This window comes from Thunnus maccoyii, chromosome 9 (assembly GCF_910596095.1).
Source record: "Thunnus maccoyii chromosome 9, fThuMac1.1, whole genome shotgun sequence".
In the NCBI taxonomy this organism is placed as follows: domain Eukaryota; kingdom Metazoa; phylum Chordata; class Actinopteri; order Scombriformes; family Scombridae; genus Thunnus; species Thunnus maccoyii.
The window spans coordinates 18,732,542-18,756,600 of record NC_056541.1 but is presented as its reverse complement, the minus strand read 5'-3'; the positions used below and the strand labels follow the sequence as shown (position 1 = coordinate 18,756,600).

Here is a 24,059-nt window from a genome sequence, read left to right as displayed (position 1 = left end):
CAGTACTGCATCTGAGATTCATCCAAAACCACAGGTTGTGCTTGTGCCTGCTTCCCTGTCCTTATAAGATTGTATGTCAGTGCCACCTGCTGGTTGGGTCTGCACACAGATGTTTTCTTCTGAAAATGTTGCTCTGTGTCATCATATTTTACAACTGATTATTGAAAATTAACTGTGATGATCATTATGAATGTGAAACAATGAGGCAGAGGGTTCATTTGTGTAACAATAATTTATTGATGTTTATTGAAAGTGACACAAGGTCTTACACTTATACTTTGGACAAACAAAAATGTATTCCAAACAAATCATTTCTCAAATGCAGCTTTTGCAATTTTAGCTTATTGAAAGATAACCTGATTTTTCGCTTTCATTTGCCAAACATAGGCTGTAAAAAGGTACAGATCTCTAAAGAAAAGAGGTAAAGACAATTTTATGAGACAAAATGATGATTAATTCGCAAGAAGAGGAGAAAACATCACACGGTCGTAAGTAGTACTCAGAGGTATCACATTGATTTTCAGTAGTTAATTTTAAAAAAGAATATAAAAGCTTGGCTCCTTCCTTTGCATTACAAATGCAGGTACTTCTACTTCATTCAGTGCAAAGCTTTGATACAGTCAAATCATGCCACAGGGTTTTGAACATTGTGCTTTTCTGTCAACAAGGTTCACTGCAAAAAATATCCATTCTAATAGTTATTATCATGTTATATTATTTTGTCTTTCATTGCAACCATGACTCTCTGTGTTAGTTCATTGCAGCCTTTAAGGCACAGCAACTCCCCCATTTATAATTCTCAATAGAGATTGGTGACTTCAGGTAACTCTAAGCACAGCTCTGCTTAGATGAAGAGGAGGTCTGTGTAACTGTGAATACCTGCGTGGTCTCCAGGACCTTTAATACTGGTGCATTGCAGGAAATTGCACTGGAAACAAGTGGAATTATTTCACCTTCTCAGCAAACGTTAAGGGTGTCATAGAAATGTTTAAGGTTGCATTTTACACTAAATAACTTGCAAAAACAGATGTTTTTTGCATTGTGTTGACGATGTTGTGTGGGTCAGCGGCAGCAGTGTCAAGACTGTTCTCCTACTCAGTGAACAGCAGATGCCCTGAGAAGAAGCTGTCTTTGGTCAGACCATTACCGCCATGATTAGCCACCAGCCAGACCTTGTCTCCCTTCTCTAGCTTTATGTATGTGCTGCCACTGGCTGTGATGTAACCTTTCTGCCGGGTGGTGAATGAATGAAGGACCCGATCTCCGTTTCGCATCAGATCCACACTGGCAGCGTTCTGAAAGATCGTGCAGTGGAACTGAAATTCATAGATGCCTGGATGCTCACAGGTGAAAATCCCGGTCTTAATGTCATAGTCGTTCTGTCCGTTGTAGATGACATCGCGGAAGATGATGGGAACTCCAGCTTTGGGGAAGTTGTTGCCCAGTCGAACAGTGAAGGCCACTTTCTCCACAGTGCCAGGAGGTCCAGGGGGGCCTCTCAGACCTCGGGGTCCTCGGGGTCCTCTTGGTCCTGCGTGTAAAAAGACATGAATACAATTATACCAACAGAAATTTCCCACTGCAGTATTTTCAATCACAATTTTATAATGATTTCACTATTTATAGATAATAGTACAGGCAGTGCTGGATTTACCTGCTGGTCCCTGGGTTTCACCTGAGCTTTCTTCTAAAGCAAATGAAAAGGGAAAAGCAGTTATTCAAAAATACTCAAATTTTAGCATTGAATGTTTTCATTTGTAAATGTCAGCAAAAATTTCAGAGCATCAATTCACCATCCTCTCTCCATGGACTGAGGTCAAAGGCAGGGATGTCACTGCACTGGGTGTAACCAGACCCTCTGGGCCGGTATTGGAAAGGTGTTCTTGGTACTTCAGTGATACCAGTGTTGTCACAGATGATGCGGGCAAGTGATGTGTCCCTCAGAGACTCTCTCTGGGCTTCAGTGAAGACTCTCTCGTTCTCCCACCAAAGTCTGAAATGGACAGTTCGTTAATGTCTGAATGTAAAAGTGCAGCTAGTACAAATATCTCCACATCATTAGCAATGTCAGCTTTGAAATTTCCTGTCTGATTACCGGTCTCCCTCTCGGATCTTCTGGAACTGAGTGGCAATCAGGCAGGCGAACAGGGGTCCCACTCTTCCTCCACGAACAAAAGGCTCTGCGACTCCTGCCAGCCACACGTCAATGTTGTCAGGGTGGCCATAGAGATCCAGCAGGTTCCTGGCCAGCTCAGTGTTGTTCATCACCTCAGCCAGGTCTTCCTCATTTTGTAGTTCTGACAGCCCGCAGAACTTGCGCCATTTGTTGTAGCCTAAGAATATTGCAATGTTTAAAATAATGTGTTATGCCCGCAAAAGCTTAAATATATTAGCATATTCATTCTTGACATAAAGAATGTATAGGTATAAAGACTAAATGAATACCAGGGAGTCCATGGTCCCTGCCTCTCTGCAGATTCAGAGCAGCCAGATCCAGTGCCAAATGAGCAGAGAATTGAAACAGCCTTTCTCTCAGCTCATCAGGCATCATTTGATCCTGAGTGTTCAGTTTGGCCTGGCGACCCACCAGCCCTCTCAGGATTGGGTCCAAACCACCTGAGGAGCACAAGATATAATTTTTTTTGGATCAGTTTTGTTGATTTTCCATAGAGAGCAGAACAAACAAGTAAGACACCTCGACCATACCCTCAAAAAGGATCCTCCATGGTGTGAAGAAGGCTCTGTGCAGCAATGGGCTGGGGAATTCACGGTGCTCCTTGTACTGCTCATCAAGACGGAACATGAAGGGCTGAATCATTAGGTGAGCGAATCGATAGGCAGCTGTGGCGAACACATTGGAGATGCTGGGGTCCACGGTTTCATTATAACCAGGGTAGGTGGACAGCTGCCTGGAAATGAAGTCTGGACCAACAATGTGGAGCAAGTAATCTCTGAAAGTAATAACCTGAAAGACAAAAAAGAATGGATGACGGATGAATGAGTTGTGAGGACATACCGTCACCAATTGACACAAGATCTCTTCAGTTCATTCAGCTAAGCTCCTCTCTAACCTGGAAGTATCCTCCCATGATCTTGCGCGCCTCCTGGTAGAGTCTCTCTCCGTTCCAATGAGGATTGAGTTTGGCCAGAGCACGTGCCAGACGATTGTGCTCTCGCATCAACAGTGTGTGTAAAGAGGTCAGAGCAATGTTCTCATTGGTGCGCTCGTCACCTTAAAAGTTACATACAATTAAAATGAGCTTTGCACTGCTTGGGATGAGTATTGGGATAATGATTATACATCAGTTTGCTTGCTGCCACTTACCAGCTAGAAAGCACTGCACCTCCTCGGCATTACTGTCATTAGTAATGCTGCGTCGAGTTGCACACATATTGGCTCCCATGCTGGTGAAGGGCAGGAGCTCACGGCTGTTGTCAGTATACTCTGTGTTGACCCTCAACAGGCCCTCATCTGTAGTGAGGTTCCGGAGCAAGCGAGCTTTGGCATCGTCTGAGCCGTACACCTGACTCGCATCAATGAAAGCTGTGAGAGTGTTCATCTGCTGACGGACATTGCTTGCACCAAAGATGTGGCCCGTGTTGCCAGATCCGCAACCCGCTGCTGAGCGAAAGAAGGGCATGCACTCTTCTGAGTTTCTGCCAAAGCGGGGATCTCCCTTGGGAAACTGTTCAGAGGACAAGAAGTGGCAACTAAGCATCCAGTATGTCGGTGTTTGCGTGGATGTATTAATATGTTTTCTTGTGTGATGCAGTGAGACTGACCTCGATGGGGAAGCAGGGCTCTGTGCGATCACAGCTCTCGTCACAGTTGATACCATTACTGAATGAGCGGATGACAGGAGAATGAGGAGTGAAGGTCAGATCGTGGTCAGTCCATTGGCCGAAGATTGTCACCAGGTGAGTGTATAGTGGGTCGTTCTCCACGTCAGTGTTGGCTGTGCTCAAAATGCGGTTGGACACTTCCCTCACCTATAGGGAGATGATCACCTTGGTGAAAATGATGTATACAACTACAAATGTCATCTTTATTCCATGATTATTTAGATGAGGCTGTTATATTAGCTGGTCAATGAAGTGGTGTAGCCATTAAAGATGAATATCCCGAAGTATAGTACCAAAGGAAGAATATGATTGTTGATTTTGAGGTCACGATCCCAGCCTTTAGGCAGCGAGATTTTATCTTGGTACTCAGCAGGCAGCCAGCGGGTGAACGGTGTGTTGGAAGATCCCCAGCGGGTGTTTGCCCTAGGTGAGAGGGGGGGAAAGTCCGTGATTGCACTCTTATTTTCTCTGTTTTGAGATTCCTTTTGTAGCATTTTGCATTTATTAAATTGTTTTTGCCAACAAAAAGCAAATGCAGGAAAAAGGAGAAGGTGACAACATGCAACAAAAGTCCCAAGCCAATCTCAAATCAGGGACATCACAATTAGTACCAAGCTTCGCTCATAACCACAGAGGTTTTACTTTTATATTGTTCAAAATGAAAGTTAGCTGTGCAGTTGTCCACACCTATTTTCAGTTTATTTGTTTATAAAATGAAAGGAAGAAAGCGACATTGAATTTATTTGGCTCCAGGGTCAGAATAAATTAAGCAGTCAGTGAAGATGTTTGTCACTTGTTCAACCATTAATGTTAAAGTGGCTGCTTAATTGATGCCTCACCTGTTGTTGCAGACGCTGCTCGCAGTGCGAAACCTGTTTAAATTGGGAGTCGTCTTGCAAGAGGGGACGCGATGTCGGGGAGAGCAGCCTGTCAGATCAGCAATGACCTGCAGATCCTCCTCAGAGATCAGATCTGATCAACAAAGCAAAGAATAAGCAACCCAGCTCAACAACAGTTGGCACATACCCGTATGGAAATTTCGAAGAACCTATTTTGGGTACATACCTGTGGCATTGATGGAGCGCTTTTGGCGTTTTTCCAAAGACCTCTTGATCAGTTTCACAGCATTATCCATATAGTCAGCAGCACGCACAGCGTCACGACTGGGTCCAACAGGTTGCTTCAACAGCCGCAGGATGTCTGAAGGATTCGCTACACTCCTCCTCAGACGGTCAATGCTCCTGTATTGGGTGGAGAGTTCAGATTTATGAGCTCACTGCTTCTGAAGGTATATTAACTGCACTGTTTTCTTTTATGGCATTGCAGAATAATATCAATTTTATAAATCTATGTTGTTGTTTTTTTTTTCCAGTCAATGCAAAACTTAAGTTCAGCAGGTTTGTACACTCACTCTCTCCGAGAGTATTCATAGGCTGAGTCCACATTGGCCTTGGCCGCCATCACAGCCCTTTCAATGACACTCCGGCTCAAACGAGAATCTGAAAGAAAAAAACAATTAACTTTGATTTACTTTCTGGCTCACTCTTAACATTGATGTTTTTGATCAGTGCATAACTGACATGATCAGTTTTAAGTTTCAGTCATGTGACACAATTACAGCATTTATGTTGATTGTAGTCTATTCAAGAACAAAACATAAATTCACGTATTTCGTTATGAGCTGATCATGCAGTTCATTACACAAAATAAGATAAATTACATTGTAGTAGGATGAGATTATTTTAAATTTATAAAAAAAATGTAATGCATTTAAATCTTTTTGTAGGTATTCTAAGTAAGATGAGAAAGGTAACACTCACCAGCGTTCACTTGGCATTGCAAACACAGGTAAAGACCTGCAGCCAGCAGGCACAGAAACCGATTCATCTCTGCAAAAAAGAAATTTATTGTCCCATCATATAGGCACTGGTCAAATAATTCAAACTAATAACCCTATAAATCTAACTTATTCCGAATTTTCTTTTGAACAAATTCCTGAAAATATGATGCAAAAAAGTAATTTAATAGCCTACATTATTGTTGATTATAGAATAGAGTAGAATAGAAAACCGTAAATTGTGTAAAAAGAAAAAGTAATATAATGGAAAGTTACCTGTGATAAAGTAGAGCTCGTGTCCTTGTAGCTCTGGTGTCGCATCCAACTTGAACTTCCAGCTTCAGTCAGCTATCGATGCTCAGTCAATTCTCAGGTCTTTATAGGCATGATGACGCATCATTTGACGCGGCATGTAGTTAGCATGAAGTTAGAAGGAAATGTTTTCTCAGACAATGAATTCATTTTCTTCTTCCTAGTTCCTGATCCCTGTTTAGTAACTTGACACCAGTGTGATACTCATGCCAGTGTCGGGAGAGCCAACTTTGATTTTTTTAGAGAAGAAGAGCTTTTTCAAAAAAAAAAAAAAAAATGTTCTCATTAATTGTTTATTTATGTAGTTATAAATAGACAATAAGGGTCATGTAGAGGAACAACCCGGAATAACTGAACAGTATTTTGGTTAACCAAAGACACGGTTTATTTTTAATAGTAAAACATTTTTGTGTTGTGATTTTCGTTCTTTCATTTTTCGTTATTAGGTTATTTTAGTGTTGTTGTTTTTTTTTTTTTTTATTGACTTTTTGTCAATAACTTTTTTTTGTAAGTTATGCATTTCTATACATAAAAAAGTTTGATTATTCTAATTTACATGCAAATCATACATTTAGAATCTGCATTACAACCCTGCATTTGAGAAAAGCAACAAAATAAACGGCAGACATGTTCATGCACGTTATAAACAAACGTAATCCGGAGTAAATAGGCCACCCATCAAAATGTAATTAAGAATGCAGTTTAGTTGTAGGCCTACATGAACGTGATTTTGGGAAAAAAGGTTGTTACTGTCTGTTATTTCGCTATCTCTAGCTATACTTTTTTTCTTTGCGTTTTTATAAGCTACACACTATTTTTTTTTAACTCTGTCACGTAATTTCTTCGACTGAGAATTTAACTGTATTTTTAATATTTTTGAAAGTGCAATATGAATATTGTTTGGGCTACTTCTACAAACATCAGTAATAATGTAAGTAAATATGGTGAAATATCAGGCGTTTCCGAAGAAAGTGACCTCCACCTTAACGATGGATGAACCTACTAGTAAATGTAGCTGACTTCCTCTAACACATACCTAACGCATATCATCTATGAAACTCATCACCAATGATAACACCCATTCAATGGCATGATAAAGTTCGTCGGTAGTGTCGTGAGGATGTTAAACAATAAATAGCTCAGCAGTGTCTGACATTTCGGGTTCACATAACTTCCTGGAGAGGAACCATTCACCAGGTTTGATGACAATCCACCCAATGCTTTAAAACCCCGCATTGCGTGACCAAAGAAAAGAAAACAACTTCCTCCACTGATGAAGGAAACACAACAGACAGTGACTGTCATGTTCTCCTACACACATGTAATTATATACAATAACTAAATATACGCTGTTAAACATGATGAATAAGGTCATTGTCATCATTTCAAAAATGCAGTGAGCTATTAGACATATTGATGAAAAATAATATGATGATATATATATAATGATTCCAGCACCAACGAAAAAAAGTCTGCTTTGTTTATTGGAATCCAAACAAATAGTCTATACATAAATACCCCATTTAAATAATAAAATACAGTTAAATATACGGGAATTATATCCAAATAATTATAAAACCAAATTTACTAATCTATGTAACCACACTTCTTGCTCCACAATTTCCAAACAAGAATGTAACACAAAATGTTTTTCTTTTTTGTGCCAAAAGCTAAATAATATCATTTAATTTACACACATATTACACGCGAGTTTCTTGGATTTCGGTGCAGTGTATGTTCATAGCTATATGTAGGCTGTATGTTCAACCCTGTCATTGTTGTATAATGATCTTCGATATATTTGTATGAAGTCAACCATTTTTGTAAAAGTTGTCCAGCTAAGACAAATGTTTGCTGTGAGGGCTGAGAGCATAAAAGCAGCCACAGCTGAGTTTTTCTTGATTCAAGTTGGAAGATATAGCCTAGGCCTATTCAGATTCGAACTTCGCGGATCAATAACTCGTAAACGAAACGTTGTTAAAACACAAGCGACGCCTCTCCTACAGCTGTAGGGTAGGCAACGAGCTACAACCTAATTTTCACCCAAACGAGACTCCTCAGAGCTGGACTGATAACATCGGTCTCTATGTACAGCCGACTGTGAGATAAGTAAGTAGGGACCGTCTAAAAAGTGCAACACCAAAAAGAGATACTACAAAAATATTCAATAACTTCACTCTTATACAGTGAGGTGTCCCCTCACTTCACACGTCAGTGGTCTCCTGTTTGTTATAGTACAACACTTACTTTGGAAAAATGTGCTTTTGCATAATTTGGGGTAATTTTTATTGGGAAAAATATTCAATAACTTCACTCTTATACAGTGTAGTCTCCCTGCAATGACTTCACACATCAATGGTCTCCTGTTGGTTACGCTGCAATTTCACCCTTTCCAGGTCCTTTGTGAATTATATGGTTTCTTTTTGTCTCAAGAGCCGCAAAAAAACGCAAAAGCCGTGCAATCCTTTTGTGAATCACCCCTTAGTTTGGAAAATGTCTTTGTTTTTAATGGTCTTGATGTTTTTTAAGCTAAATTGTAGTAGCACCAAATTCACGTCAAACACCAGGAGACCCCTGATGGTTCTACAAAACCACTTAGCTTTTAAAGATTTTTTGCCTAATTATGATGAATTTTGAGAAGAATCTCTTTAGCATTTAAACCAGGTAACGAGGTCTCCTATTTGCTTTCCACAAATCAGAACATTGTTTTAGGCTACTTTCATCAATTAACATATAGACTCAAACACAGTCCATCTTATATTTACTAAACTGTTTTTTCTGAGAAGGATGAAAGTTTGGTTTTGGAGGCCTTCCCAGTGGTCAGTAGTTGAAAACTGGGGTTCACTCTGAATAGGTTATTGGTGCATTACAGTCCCAAAATAATAATAATTTTTAGGACTTTATTTGTGGACCTCCATTTGTTTTTATGACCAACTGTTGACAGGTGTTTTTCTCTTTGTAGTGACGATTCCAAGTTACACTGGTAGCATGTAATGTGGTCCAACTGGTGTAACTGTGGACTGATGACGTTTTGTATGGTCTACTTGTCTTGTATGACATACATCAAGAGAAGTCATCAAAACTAGTCCACTCATTTAATCTTCAAGAAACCACACATACATACATACATACATACATACATACATACATACATACACACATACACACACACACACATATATATATATATATATATGGCCTGCAAGACCAGGCAGACCAACCTGTGCCACACATATACACTGTGGAAAACAACTCTGGAGGCCAACTCAAAGCCAATTGCACAAGTTACCATCAAGTGTGGCATATACTAAGGTGATGCACTATTCCTGCTGCTGTTCTGCATAGGCCTGAACCCCCTCAGCCAGATCATCTCGAAGAGTGGCTACGGGTACCGTTTCCGAAGTGGAACAACCATCAGTCACCTCCTCTACATGGATGACATCAAGCTGTATGCCAGGAATGAGCGAGACATCGACTCACTGATCCACCTCACCAGGATCTACAGCAACGACATCAGAATGTCATTTGGACAAGATAAGTGTGGTCGGATGGTATCGAAGAGAGGGAAGATGATCAGAACCGAGGGGGTTGAACTACAGGAAGGCCACATTGCAGATGTTCATGACAGCTACAGCTACAAATACCTTGGGATCCCGCAGGCAAATGGGAACCTTGAGGAGGCCGCAAGGAAGTCAGCCACAGCCAAATACCTACACAGAGTAAGGCATGTCCTGAAAAGTCGGCTGAATGGGAAGAACAAGATACAAGCCATCAACACGTACATCCTGCCAGTCATCAGATACCCCGCTGGCATAGTAAGCCAGCCAAAGGAGGAGATAGAGGCCACTGACATCAAGACAAGGAAGCTCCTCACAATGCATGGAGGGTTTCATCCCAAGTCCGGCACCCTGAGACTGTACACTAAGCGAAACGAGGGAGGCCGAGGACTGGTGAGCATCAGAGCCACTGACCAGGACGAAACAACCAAGATCCAGGAATACATCAGGAAGATGGCCCCCAAAGATGAACAGCTAAGTGAATACCTCAGGCAGCAGAAATATGATGCAGAGGAGGAGGAGGTACCATCATGGAGGGACAAGCCCCTATATGGCATGTACCACCAACAGATAGAAGAAGTGGCTGATATCAAGAAATCCTACCAGTGGCTGGAAAAGGCTGGACTGAAGGACAGCACAGAAGCACTGATCATGGCAGCACAAGAACAGGCACTTAGTACAAGATCAATAGAGGCGGGGATCTACCACACCAGACAGGACCCCAGGTGCAGGCTGTGCAAAGATGCTCCTGAGACAGTTCAGCACATAATAGCAGATGCAGGCAGGAACAGCGTACATGGAACGCCATAACCAAGTGGCTGGCATAGTGTACAGGAACATCTGCACTGAGTATGGGTTGGAGGTCCCAACGTCACAATGGAAGACACCTCCTAAGGTGGTTGAGAATGACCAAGCCAAGATCCTGTGGGACTTCCAGATCCAGAATGACAAACTGGTAATGGCTAACCAATCGTAGCAATCCCAAGCGACAGCAACATCAAGAAGAAGGAACACAAGAAGATAGAAAAATACCAAGGGCTGAAAGAGGAGCTAGAAAAGATGTGGGGAGTAATAGCAACAGTAGTGCCAGTGGTAATTGGAGCACTGGGGGCTGTAACCCACAAACTGGGAGAGTGGCTCCGGCAGATTCCAGGTACAACATCTGAGGTCTCTGCTCAGGAGAGCACAGTCCTAGGAACAGCTAAGATACTGCGCAGAACCCTCAAACTCACAGGCCTCTGGTAGAGAACCGGAGCTTGAGGAAGACACACCACCACCCCCCATGGGAGGGGGGTGAGAGGAATTTTTTTTTTGTATATGGGGAGTGGGGGGGCTTCATTTGTAAGTTGAGCTAACTAACTTGAGCTTGACTTATGCCAAAGCACTTCTGGCTAGACTGGATTTTTTCTGACATACTGTTTATAAGTGTCCATGTTAAATGTCTGTGGTATGTTTGGAAATGCCCTCACTGTCATCTTGGCCATCTGTACTGTGTATGATCTTACACAGTTAAACAACATATTGTTTTGTCTATTATAAAAATAAGGTGTTGCATAGAATAACTTGCTTGACAAAGATCCCACAACTGGTGTCATCTTTCTGGAAGGTGTGGGTTATCATGCCAGGCTGCCACTTGATGCTAATTCAGGCTTCCTCTCCCAGTCTATTTAAGCACATCTTGAAATACTGTCTACACGATGAAAGGAAAATCAATTTTGGTTTACATTTGCACTTACTCTATGACATTACTAAATGTGTGTGTGACCTATTTTATTTATTTATATAATATATTTAATATTACCCAAATCTGTAAAATAATAAGTTTTATTTATGTAAAACTTCAAAACCACAGTTGACAAATTGCTGCACAGCATTGAAAGTACATTTACTGTACAAAAGAGACTTACAAGTCTGGGTAAAAGCAAAGTAACAAGCCATTTTAAGGAGACATATTTTAACATTCTTCTTAAATGTATTGAGAGAATTGACAACCGTCAGATCAGTTGGAAGTAAGTTCCACAATTTGGAGTCATATTGAATGAAAAAAGACTCAAATCTTTAGATGAGCAGTAGGGATCACCAATGAGTGAACTCTGAATACTGGGACCTCCATCTGATATGAAGGAAAACAGATACAATGACTTGGCTATAAATCAAGATATTTATTTAACTACCAAAGGATACAGACAAATGGGAAACACTATGTATATATACAACTAAAAATGAATGAATGAGTGGTTAAATTGAGTCAAAAATGAGTCAAAAACACAATGATAAGCTCTTGGTCTTTATTGTGTTTTATCCTTTTGACAACTACGGTACAAAGATGTAATGCCTCCTGGTTGAGGCTGTGCATATATTATTTATTTACTTATTATGTGGTATATCTTTTATATTGTCAATAAAGAATCTGAATCAATCAGACTAACTGAGGCTGTGTAGTGGACACACACAGCAGGGAGGTGTCCTAGTCTCTGTGCATTCAGTGGCAGGCTGCAGAGTGGAGCTAAACTTATCAGAAGTCCTGAGAAAAGTCTTGAGGAAGTTTAATTACGCAATAAAAATTGGAGATTACAAAGAGAATAGATTATTCAAATGGCAACCGGCTTGGCTTGTGGCGTAGGCATCTGTGCAGTCTTTCCTCTTCGATGAGAATTCCTTTCTGGAGATTGCATCTCTCAGAGAAGAATGAAAAAGACAACACCCAGAACAAAGCCAATACACAACACGCCTGATAAGGCAAAGAGAAAACAGAAGAAGCTACAGCCACAGCAGCAGTCAGCACACAAGTGAGCAAGCCCAAAAACAGAAAAAGAAAAAACACCCCAGACAAAGAGTTGTAAAAGTTTTTATTGTCTAGGAGGCGTATTTTGAAAGAAAAAGGATCCTTGGCGCTCTTTTGAAGGACTGCATTGATTACTAATTAATTCCTTTGAGAGAAGAACTGGTCTTCAACTTAAAGGGAATTATTTTATTATTATTTATTTATCATTTCTGCCCCCAAATTATGCAAAAGCACATTTTTTCAAACTAAGTGTTGTAGTATCACCAACAAGAGATCATTGATGTGTGAAGCAATTTTGGCGACACAACACTGTAGGAGTTATTGAATATTTTTGTTGTATCTCTTTTTGGTGTTTCACTTTTCAGACGGTCCCTGCGCTGTACATAGAGACCAATGTTATTTGTCCAGCTCAGAGGACAGCTTGTTTTGGTGAAAATTAGGTTGTAGTTTGTTGTCTACCTTACTGCAGTAGGAAAGAGGTGTTGTTTGTGTTTTAAAAATGTTTTGCTTATGAGTTATTGATCTGGGGAGTTCAAATCTGTGAATATATTTCCAATTTTACCAAACTCAAAGCAGGGGAGGTTACATGTTTATTAGTGAGCTATAGACAGAATTTATGCACCTTGACTTATGCAGGAATCTTTTTTCTTTAGAAAGCATGATCCATCTGGAGTCCTGTGATGGTTTCGATGGAGTGAGCCATGCCTCAAATTAGCTCTCCTTAAACACTGCTTAATCACTGCTAAAACCCACTTAACATTTTCAAAAAAGGGTTCTAAAGTCTCTATATTTACTCTCATGGCAGAATCTATAAAATAAAGAGGGCACTGTAAAATGACCCAAATCAAACTTGGCAAAGGTAAACAGTCCCTGGACCCTGGAGGGGGAAAATAGCCGTGAAGTTGACAAAGGTGTAGACAGTGGGGGATTCGACTGCCCTCTCTGGGCTAAGGAAATATAATAAACAGCCCGACCGACACATAGATAACCATGAGAGAGACCCTACCAGTATTCCTACAGACAACAGCCAAAATTGAGGCAGATTTAGCTGGCCTACTCTCACGTATCGCTGGTGTGGAGCAACATATATTGGATGTGGTAGACAAGATCGATCCGCCTCAGAGCAGCAATGCTAAACTTAGAAAACAAATGAGCAAGCTTGTGCATACAGTGGACCATCTGGAAAACTACTCTGAATGTAATAACCTATGTCTCATTAACATCCCTGAAAATATGGAAGGAAACAACATAAAGGGACCAGCAAGCCGCTTAAGAACATCTTGCAGATCCCAGAGGACCAACCCAGTCCTGAAATAAATAGAGTTCACATACCAGCCCAAGATGAGACGACAGCAGTAAGCCGCAAACCATCATCCTGAGGCTTCTTAGATTTGAGGATAAGCTGTGATTTCTTTGGGAATCAAAGAAGAAAGAAGAACTTTCCTACAAGTCCTGGCGCTTTTTCCTACTCCAAGAAGAACAGAGTACAACAACATCAAAGAAGCCCTACACCAGCATGGTATCTCTTTCAGTCTCCTTTTCCCGGCCCGCTGATTGTCACCATTGACAGGTAGTGGCACATCTTCAAGAATCCTGGACAGGCTAAAGTTGAATTCTTAAGGTTAATTGCTGATTTCTAACCATGATCTTGTCTCGTTGCCAAATAATTGAATGGTAGAATAGGCTTATTGCCTTTGTAGCGTGTCTGTAGGCTGCTCCAGCCCGAAGTTGGCAACTGAGGTACTGTGTGATCGTGTGTGTGCATCTGTATGTACATATGCATGTAGGTTTGCATATATATATGTGCACTGTGCTTACAGTAGGCTATATCCTGTTAGGTGGAACAGAGCAGGTGGACCCAAATGCAGGAGACTGCAGGCTGAATGAGGCTGAGGAATAAATGCTTTATTTAAGGCTTGTGCAGGCAAAGTACAGCTGGCAGAACAGAACAAACCAGAAATAGAACACGAAGAACTAAGCAGAGTAGAACAAAGGATCCAACAAAACTGAACTGAAAACCAGGACAGGACTTCAATACAAACTGAACTAATGAAACAACAAGGAACAGGTGGCAAGACACAAGGGCAAGCTGGGAGCTAATTGGCTGGGAAGACATAGGGAGCAGGGCAGGGCTAACAAGACTGATGCAGGGCAGGTGTGGAGCACAGGAACACAGAAAGGAAACACAGAGCAAACAGAAAACCAAAAAACCCAGAAAACACAATATAACCATGCATAAACCACACATGCACATTCAAGGTAAGGTAAGGTAGAGTAATTTTATTTATATAGCACCATTCAGACACAATGCAATTCAGAGTGCTTTACAAGGGCATAGGAATACATTGAAAATAAGACAATAAGACATAAAGAAGACATTAAGATTGCATTAAAAAAGGCATTATAAGAACCAGGGACTGAGTCTTTGTGGCACTGGACAGTGGAGACTCTGTGGCACTGGGGAGCGGAGACCCTGCGGCACTGGGGAGTGGAGACTCTCAAAGCGGGACCACAGAAGATCCAGGCAAGTAGCATGGCAGATCAGATGTAGGACATAAAGGTATGGTACCAGCTGGAGCTAAAATAGGATCAGCAGCATAAGTGTTCACAATCTCTTTCATATTAGACAGTAGGCAGCCATGGCTTGGATGAACAAGCGTTGGGTACCAGAGAAAAAGCTGCATTCTTCTGCTGAATGCTGAAGGTCTCATGGCCTATAGGCAGAATATCGCTCCAAAGCATACGAAAGTTCTTTTACCTCCTTCAGCATATCTGCTGGGTCCATGTCTGTCCAGTCCGTCCAGTCAACAGTGTTGGTGGGGACTGGGGCTGGACTTGGATGGGCATGACAAGGTAGGAGGCTAGCTGAGTTAGGGGCAGAGGTAGACTGGAAGCTAGCAGTCCCAGGTGCAGGCTGAAGTGCAGAGGAGGCAGGAGTGACAGGCTCAGAAGAAACAGGATAGCTTGGCTGCTGGTGGCTAACAAGCTTGGAGGCTGGATGGCTATCATACTGGTGGCTAACATACTGGTGGCTGCTGGTGAGGACTGGACCAGCTGGCCCAGATGGAGCCAGCACCAGGGGCCCATGGGCCAAGACTAGAGATCAAAGAGAGCCAGCTGTACAAGCTCTGGATCTGGTGGGCAAAGCGGCAACATGGCCCAGGGAAATGCAGGGCTGCTTGTCTGACAAATCAAGGTCTGACAAATCAAGGTCCCCCCAGTGCCAAACGTGTTCCAAGGAAAGGGTTTGTCTCCACTGGGTCCATGACTGGTTAGATCCCTGTGTTAGTAGGAACATGCACAAACCGTCCCAGAACTCACAACTAAAATAAGTGCACAAGTAACAACAACCACACACTTCAGTATATATTGCCATTGACAAAAATACAAATAAATCAGTCTGTCAAGCAGAGTGGAATATTAAGGCTGTATGAAACAACATAAATCAAACTAAAAGACAACTGTAGCTCTGAATGACATAATTAGTGTTTTAGTTCACTTAAGCACTTAGTTCCAATGAGAGTCAATGTAGAAAGCAACAGCATCTCAAGTGGTCCTTGAATATAATCTGCAATCTCTCTTATCTGTCCGTCTTCCCACTTAGTCCAGTCTTAAACAGGCAGAAAAGCCCAGGGACATCTGGTGGACTGGTGGAGGGACATAAAGCCACACTGGGACAGAAGAACCATAACAGATAATTGGAAATAAAAATGAAAGATTGTCTTTGATTAAAAAATAATAATCCACACGCTGTTAATTGGCTTAAATACATCATTTCAGTTAGATAGAGCTCATCAGTCATTAACTACTTTTCCACTGTTTGTTTCAGTGGCAGAAACAGTCTGGCATTACGTTTAAGTTTTTTTTATGTGCATAACATATTCAGAATTGTTTCTTCATCATCCAAGTAAATAGCAAAATACTCACTCTATACTTAAGTCATATATAATAATAACTTCATGTATTTTAAGCGTTAGCCTAGTTTTAATATGCGGAAATTATTTTTAGTGTTTCTACATGTTCTTATTCTGTTGTATGATTATAGGCTCGTTTACATTTCACTTTACTGAATATGACTTTTGCTGTCTCTGAAACAGAAAATTTCCACAGGTACTTCATCCATGGTCCTGATAATATCACTCATAATTAACAACCCCGTCTCTTTCACATGAACGATGGGAAAAAACAGAGTTGACTGAGTTTATAGGCAGCTTCGTGATACTGGTTATGCAGGACGGCCAATGTTAAGGTCAATGAAGCCAGCTCACCCAAAGAGAGACAGACTAAGCTGAACTTGCTTCATAGTACAGGCACCTGGTCTTGTCATTTTTTTATATCTTATTAAATTAAACGTCAACTAATATTAACCAGTAATGAATTATTTGCCATGTTAACTTGTGGACAAACTTTCTGCAGGTTTCTTGTCAACAGACTGATGTCGTCACACTTTTCTGTGTTCTGTGTCAGAACAACATTCTTTCACGCTGATACTGGTTAGATACTGGTGTCTCTCACAGTAGCAGATGAAAGAATCTGATCAGCACAGATGATAAGATGACAATAGAGAAACACACCGCATCTCCTTGTAGCTCACTCTAAATATAACACAGAGAAAGCTTTAGTGATCAGTTCACTGAAGGTTTCAGGTCCCAAATTTATGCAACAACTATAGCAAAAGTAACTGGTGTAAGTTTTACCTTCAAAATCTAAATTTACTTTACTTACTGTTATATTACCTGGTATCATTGACTGTGACCGACACAACATGCAGTCTGGTGCTAACTGACAATATTAATATGAAGGCTGCCGTCACTTACACACAGATCTGTACAGCCTGTTGACAATTATTTAGTTCCCTGCTGACTCTTATGTTACATCACATAAGCTACATCTGTTTACAGACGCAGGCTGGACGCTAATGCTAGCAAACCCCAGCAATAAAACACAGATGAGATTGCACACATCCATTGTAATAATGTAAACCACAAAAAGAATATCTTATACATGATGTTAGTGTTTACTTACAGTCATCGGTTAAATTGAGATTTGTTATGTGGGTGGGCTCTGTGGTTTCAGGGTTGCCATGGGTGCACATGTGTGTGCGTACAGACTACAAAATCTGATATCTTTTGACAAACTGTAAATAAAATATAACAAGGTGAGACAAGCTCGGACAATTACAACAAATACTTCTGGTGTAAGATAATAGGTTTGGCCTTTAAAAACATGTATGTATCAAAGCGCAAATACATACATATTACATTACATAAGAAATTTATGTACGCATTTACAGATTTGTCTACACATTCACAAATCTCAGTACAGACTTGGAGATTTTTTTATATATTTATAAATCTGATTACACACACAGGAATTGCGATACAGTTACACAACACACATTGGCACACAAGTCTGCTACAGTAATACCCTGATACAATTCATCAATGATTTCTTAACCTAAATTCATACAAGGTTGGTTGAGTGGGGAATTGTTTTCTCTCTTACAATGATTGTGAAACTGATGAAGTGGTAACACCCAATTTTAAACGCCTTAAGACATTCAAAATGAATGTGTTAATGGCTTATTTTCTACCAAAGTTGATGTATTAATGCGTACGCCGAACTATGCATTTTGGTCCAATCCATGTTCCATACCCTGCTGGTAGTGCACCTTCATACATGCGTGTACTTTTCACACCTAGATGAGGCAAAATGTGACACTGACAAGGTATCCTCTAGTGCAGTGGTTCTCAAACTATTTCACATCAAGGACCCCTAAACTGACACAAATTAGACCACAGACCCCCATTTGATAAGATTTTGTTCCAGGGTCCCCTATCTGACAAGACTTGTGCTTTTAGATATTTTATTACAGAAAATGCATGAAACCCGTGACCAAAATAGTCACCTGCTGTCTGGCCAACAGCATTATGGCGTGCAAATTATAACATAGAGTCTTTCTAAAATCAGGGTTGATTCTGATCACATTCTTAGTTTTTTTGAAGAGCTTTTAATACTTTACAGTCCTACCGAGGAAAAGGAGCTCAGCTACATCATCACGGATAAGGAGCTGAGATGTGAAAAGACTCTCTCTCTCTCATTGCTTTCCCTCAAGGTGTTTCAGTTCTTAATGTTGAGTGTTTTCCTTTAGCTTTTAGCTTTCCTTTAGCTGGGAGATGGGTCACCATGTATAACATCAGCTGGCGGTCTGATTTTTTGCCTTTAGGGAGAAAACACAGATCCTCAAGTGAAATCTTGTAAATGCAGCATGTAAAAGCATGCCTTAGAAACATATTCTCTCTTAAGCTATAGTTCCAAACTCATTCAAAGTATAAGAGCTCAAGCACCATGTAAGTAACCTATTTTGACTTTACCTTTATAAAAACCATTACATGCATACAAGTAATTGCTATCACATTATTTTTTATTACTGTGTTATTTATTTCAATATTGTTTACACCAAGCCAGCATGATCGTATACATATTTTGTGCAGGTCAAATGTGACACAGTACAATATAAGTCCTGTGAATATTTTATGAAAATAAAATTAGGACTCAGAGGTTTGTCTGAGTAACACTCATTTATTATGTCACACTTTAATGTAATGCTTCACCTTAGACAAACAAAGCTATATTCTTCACAAATCTATTGAAAAATGCACACCTTGTAATGTATTTTATGTAGGAATCATCAGATTGTGCACATGTAAAATGTAACAATCACTTTTTAAAGACAGGTTTAAAGGGATAAAAAAAAAAGCGGAAATGAAAGGGAATTGAGAAAGATTCACACATTATTTGATCATTAATCATGGCAATTACATTGCTTTTCAACAGTTAATCAATCAAAGAAATGTGACAGAAAATGTGCCCTTTCATTTAAATAAAACATTTAGGTAAACTGCATAAGGTAAATCATTTCATTTGACAGAACAAAACAAGCAAACTGTCAGAATTGAACAATGATACAGGTTTTAAATATTGCAGTTTTGTGTCAGTAATGTCTTAGGGATGTCATTTCTTTACTCAGACCGCTGTAATGAGGATTTCAGGACATCTACTCAGTATTCTCCTTCCATGGACTGAGGTCAAAGGCCGGGATGTTCTTACATTTAGTGTAACCGGACCCTCGGGGCCGATATTCAAAGGGTCGCTCTGGTACTTCAGTTATACCAGTGTTGTCACAAATGATGCGTGCAAGTGACGTCTGCTCCAAGGACTCTCTCTGGGCTTCAGTGAAGACTCCTTTGTTCTCCCACCACAGTCTGAAATTGACAATTTATTAACATTTAAAAGTGCAGCTAACACAGCTATTCCACATCTTTGGAACATGTGAGTAATTAATTACCGGTCTCCCTCTCGGATCCTCTGGAACTGAGTGGCGATCAGGCAGGCGAACAGGGGTCCCACTCTTCCTCCACGGACAAAAGGCTCCGCGACTCCTCCCACCCACACGTCAATGTTGTCAGGTCGGCCATAGAGATCCAGCAGGCTCCTGGCCAGTTTACCATTTTTCAGAACTTTAGCCAGCTGTCTCCGATTTTTTGGTTGTGACAGCCCGCAGAACTTGCGCCATTTGTTGTAGCCTAAAAAAGGGCACTCAGTGTGACAATGTGGCAATGTTTAAGGTATGATATGTAATGCCAGCAAAGGCTCAGATGCAGGCAAAATTCTAGAGATACAGAACAGAAAATACATAGAAAGACTAAATCAGAGTAATACCAGGGAGTCCATGGTCCCTGCCTCTCTGTAGGTTCAGAGCAGCCAGATCCAGTGCCAACTCAGTGGAGAATTTAAACAGCCTTTCTCTCAGTTCATCGGTCATCATTTGATCCTGAGTGTTCAGCTTGGCCTGGCGACCCACCAGCCCCCTTAGGATTGGGTCCAAACCACCTGAGGAGCACAAGAGATGGTAACAATTTAAGTTGGACTATTTTAAAGCTCAATTTACTTACATTTTCTACATAAACATTGCACTAACTAACTAACTTACCATGTCATTTCAAAACATTGCTGGTGCTGCTGACCATGACCCTACTCTCATTGGAGTTTACAACTGCATTGTGTTCATTGTGTTTGGGTTGATAGTCCATCCATTTGGTCCTGATGGCTCAATGTAAGTAGCATTGTTTGTTTACATGGTAGCCATAAGAACTTAATAAGCAGGCAGCATCTAGCCCTGATCCAAGATTGTCCTGTACGATTCAGCTCATTGGTTCAGATTGCAGCAGACTGACTTTGCTCCTACATTGATATTATTGCAATGAAACTTCCACTAACTGCAATGTTCCTGAGTAGCTTTCTTGGCAACAAGCTAGAGATCTTCTCCATACCTTCAAAGATGATCCTCCATGGTGTGAAAAAGGCTTTGTGCAGCAATGGGCTGGGAAATTCATGGTGCTCCTTGTACTGCTCATTAAGACGGAACATGAAGGGCTGAACCATCAGGTGAGCGAATCGATAGGCAGCTGTGGCGAACACATTGGAGATGCTGGGGTCCACGGTTTCATCATAACCAGGGTAGGTGGACAGCTGGTTGGTAATGACATCTGGACCAACAATGTGGAGCAAGTAGTCTCTGAAAGTGATAACCTGAAAGACAAAAAAGAGAAAATGACACCTGAGTTGTGAGGACATACCGTCACCAATTAACACAAAGTCTCTTCAGTTCATGCAGCTAAGCTCCTCTCTAACCTGGAAGTATCCTCCCATGATCTTGCGCGCCTCCTGGTAGAGTCTCTCTCCGTTCCAATGAGGATTTAGTTTGGCCAGAGCACGTGCCAGACGGTTGTGCTCACGCATCAACAGTGTGTGTAAAGAGGTCAGACCAATGTTCTCATTGGAGCGCTCATCACCTGGGAGACACAACAGACAATACTGGCAAGTAAGGGGTGCCTAAATTAACCTGCATTAATGGATGGAAAACACTGTCTGTGGCGAAACAAAGACTGTTACTATGGAAGATATCCACTTTATTTGACTAACTCAGAGGGCCGAAGCCTCATATTATCTTCAGATAAACTTTTAAATACATTTTTGCTCAAAACGAGGACTGTGGATTTTGTCCCCCATCACTTGCATTGTAAGCACATTTGGAGGGAATCTTTTAATGGTCAGTATGAACAGTGAGGAAAACCACACTGGGTCATAAAATGACTCCCTTCCAAAAGATAAATGAACCTGCTTGAGATCCAGTTATTTGAATGGAGCACAGCTTTCATTCAGGCAAAGGACTGAAGTCATGCTGTATTGGCTGGAGTAGCTTCAGCTGTTTCATACATGCTTCACAATCATTGGCATGCCAGCAACGTTTTGCTGGTGCAACTCCTTCCACCACCCAAACCTCCTTATGTGGTTTGTTTGGAGTTGTTGATTTAATTTACAAGATTTACATTCATGTATGTTTAACGCTCTTTTTTGGATTGCATATCAGCTTGTTTACTGCAACTCACCAGCTAGAAAGCACTGCACCTCCTCGACATTAAAGTCATTAGTAATGCGGCTCCGGGTGGCACACATGTTGGCTCCCATGCTGGTGAAGGGCAGGAGCTCACGGCCGTTGTCAGTATACTCTGTGTTGACTCTCAACAGGCCCTCATCTGTAGTGAGGTTCCGGAGGAAGCGAGCTTTGGTATCATCTGAGCCATACACCTGACCCACATCAATGAAAGCTGTGAGAGAGTTCATCTGCTCACGGACATTGCTTGCACCAAAGATGTGGCCCGTGTTGCCAGATCCACAAGCCGCTGCTGAGCGAAAGAAGGGGATGCACTCTTCTGAGTTTCTGCCAAAGCGGGGATCTTCCTTGGGAAGCTGTTCAGAGGACAAGAAGTGGTAACTAAGCATCCAGTATGTTGGTGTTTGTGTGGATGCATTCATCAATTTTCTTGTGTAATGCAGTGAGACTGACCTCGATGGGGAAGCAGGGCTCTGTGCGCTCACAGCTCTTGTCACAGTCGATACCATTACTGAATGAGCGGATGACAGGAGAGTGAGGAGTGAAGGTCAGATCGTGGTCAGTCCATTGGCCGAAGATTGTCACCAGGTGAGTGTATAGTGGGTCGCTCTCCACGTCAGAGGTGGCAGTGCGTAGAATACGGTTGGACACTTCCCTCACCTATAGGGAGATGATGTAGACAATAAGCACCTTTGTGGAAATGATTTGCACATCTATCACTGTCAATTTCTCATTTTACAAGTTAGAAAATACATCAAGCACCAGTGCAGATGTGATTAAATGTTCAATTTGTATTTTATCTTTATTGTTACCGTTTCTACAGCACATACTATACTTTATATTATATATAGTATCATATAATGGTATATATACAGTATATACTTTATATACATATATATACATATATATATTACCAAAGGAAGAAAGCGTTTGTTGACTTTCTGCTTGGGGTCCCAGCCTTTAGGCAGAGAGATTTTATCTTGGTACTCAGCAGGGAGCCAGCGGGTGAACGGTGTGTTGGCAGATCCCCAGCGTGTGTTTTTTCTAGAGAGAAATAAGTCCATACTGTTCTTTCTCTTTGTCTTGCAGATGAGTATAACATGCAAGGCACGTAGCAGTATATGACATGCCTGGCGACAGCTTTCAAAGGAATGTTGGCTCTGAAATGTTTGTCATGTCCTATTTCGTTCATTAACATCAAAGTGGTTGCTCAACTGCTGCCTCACCACTCACCTGTTGTTGCAGACGCTACTTGCAGTGCGAAACCTGTCTAAATTGGGAGTCATCTTGCAAGAGGGGACACGATGTCGGGGAGAACAGCCTGTCAGATCAGCAATGACCTGCAGATCCTCCTCAGAGATCAGATCTGATTAAGAAAGGCAAAAAACAGACAAATTAGCTGTGACTTGAAACCATGTGTTGGAAAATTCAGACAATTAGTAAAGGCTACACACCTGTGGCATTTATGGAGCGTTTTTGACGTTTTTCCAAAGACCTCTTGATCAGTTTCACAGTATTATCCATATAGTCAGCAGCACGCACAGCGTCACGAGTGAGTCCCACAGGCTGCTTCAACAGCCGCAGGATGTCTGAAGGATTCGCCATATTCCTCCTCACACGTTCAATGCTCCTGTATTGTGTGGAGAGGTCAGATTTATGAGCTCACTGCTTCTGACGGTGCACTTGTTCATTTTTGGGATAGCCAAGCGGATTTAGGACACTTTATTTACAGTATGTGTATTTTATACATTCATGTTGTGTTGTGTTTTTTCTTCAACTGCAGAACTTCAGTAGGTTTGTGCACTCACTCTCTTCTGGAGTACTCATAAGCTGAGTCCACAGTGGCCTTAGCTTCCATCACAGCTTTTTCAATGGCACTTCTGCTCAGGGGTGGTTCTGAAGGCAAAATACATTTTCAATCAATCTACTTTCTGCTATCTTAAGTTCAATTCTGCTCTCTTACACGGTGGTCTCTTTATTTTCTGGTTCTTTATTTTCTATATTGATGGTAATAGATTACTGAAGTTGGTTGAAGTTATAAAAGTTTTTTGTTTGTACAATGTTTATTCAGTGATTACAGCAGAGCACTATTCTTATTATACAGAAAGTAAAGAATAAAATATAAACTTATATGCTCATCTGTAAATCTTCTATATTCATTTTTTAACTAAATGACAAAATAGATTGTAGTAGACTATTTTATTCACATTTATGATAAATGTATTCAAAACTAGAAGTAGTTATTCTAAGATGATAGCAGCAACACTC

General features: G+C 41.0%; 2 protein-coding genes across 2 annotated transcripts; both read right to left on the bottom strand.

Moving 5' to 3' along the window:
* Nucleotides 1-264: 264 nt before the first annotated feature.
* LOC121904544 (eosinophil peroxidase-like) lies at nt 265-14,212 on the bottom strand. Its single transcript, XM_042422344.1, has 17 exons — nt 14,153-14,212; nt 13,667-13,799; nt 5,957-6,055; nt 5,664-5,732; nt 5,255-5,342; nt 4,909-5,084; nt 4,683-4,815; nt 4,137-4,266; nt 3,784-3,990; nt 3,326-3,686; nt 3,072-3,232; nt 2,707-2,965; nt 2,446-2,616; nt 2,096-2,333; nt 1,794-1,993; nt 1,655-1,687; nt 265-1,531 (listed from the first exon to the last, which is right to left on the bottom strand). The coding sequence occupies exons 4-17, from the start codon at nt 5,728-5,730 to the stop codon at nt 1,092-1,094; spliced, it is 2,664 nt and encodes an 887-aa protein (XP_042278278.1). The 5' UTR covers nt 5,731-5,732; nt 5,957-6,055; nt 13,667-13,799; nt 14,153-14,212; the 3' UTR covers nt 265-1,091.
* Nucleotides 14,213-19,212: 5,000 nt separating this feature from the next.
* LOC121903823 (eosinophil peroxidase-like) lies at nt 19,213-23,649 on the bottom strand. Its single transcript, XM_042421216.1, has 11 exons — nt 23,600-23,649; nt 23,246-23,421; nt 23,025-23,157; nt 22,706-22,835; nt 22,245-22,451; nt 21,787-22,147; nt 21,029-21,189; nt 20,668-20,926; nt 20,057-20,227; nt 19,683-19,920; nt 19,213-19,599 (listed from the first exon to the last, which is right to left on the bottom strand). The coding sequence occupies exons 1-11, from the start codon at nt 23,647-23,649 to the stop codon at nt 19,392-19,394; spliced, it is 2,094 nt and encodes a 697-aa protein (XP_042277150.1). The 3' UTR covers nt 19,213-19,391.
* Between the last annotated feature and the right edge of the window lie 410 nt (nt 23,650-24,059).

What these genes read in the sequence shown, in the direction of transcription:
- LOC121904544 (XM_042422344.1), bottom strand. Translation starts at nt 5,730, where the DNA reads ATGAATCGGTTTCTGTGCCTGCTGGCTGCAGGTCTTTACCTGTGTTTG. An exon ending in AGCCCTGCTTCCCCATCGAG is followed by an intron (nt 3,687 to 3,783) that starts GTCAGTCTCACT and finishes TCCTCTGAACAG; the next exon opens with TTTCCCAAGGGAGATCCCCG. An exon ending in ATGGAGGATCCTTTTTGAGG is followed by an intron (nt 2,617 to 2,706) that starts GTATGGTCGAGG and finishes TGTGCTCCTCAG; the next exon opens with GTGGTTTGGACCCAATCCTG.
- LOC121903823 (XM_042421216.1), bottom strand. Translation starts at nt 23,649, where the DNA reads ATGGAAGCTAAGGCCACTGTGGACTCAGCTTATGAGTACTCCAGAAGA. An exon ending in GGTGCAGTGCTTTCTAGCTG is followed by an intron (nt 21,190 to 21,786) that starts GTGAGTTGCAGT and finishes TGTGTCTCCCAG; the next exon opens with GTGATGAGCGCTCCAATGAG. An exon ending in TCATGGGAGGATACTTCCAG is followed by an intron (nt 20,927 to 21,028) that starts GTTAGAGAGGAG and finishes TTTGTCTTTCAG; the next exon opens with GTTATCACTTTCAGAGACTA.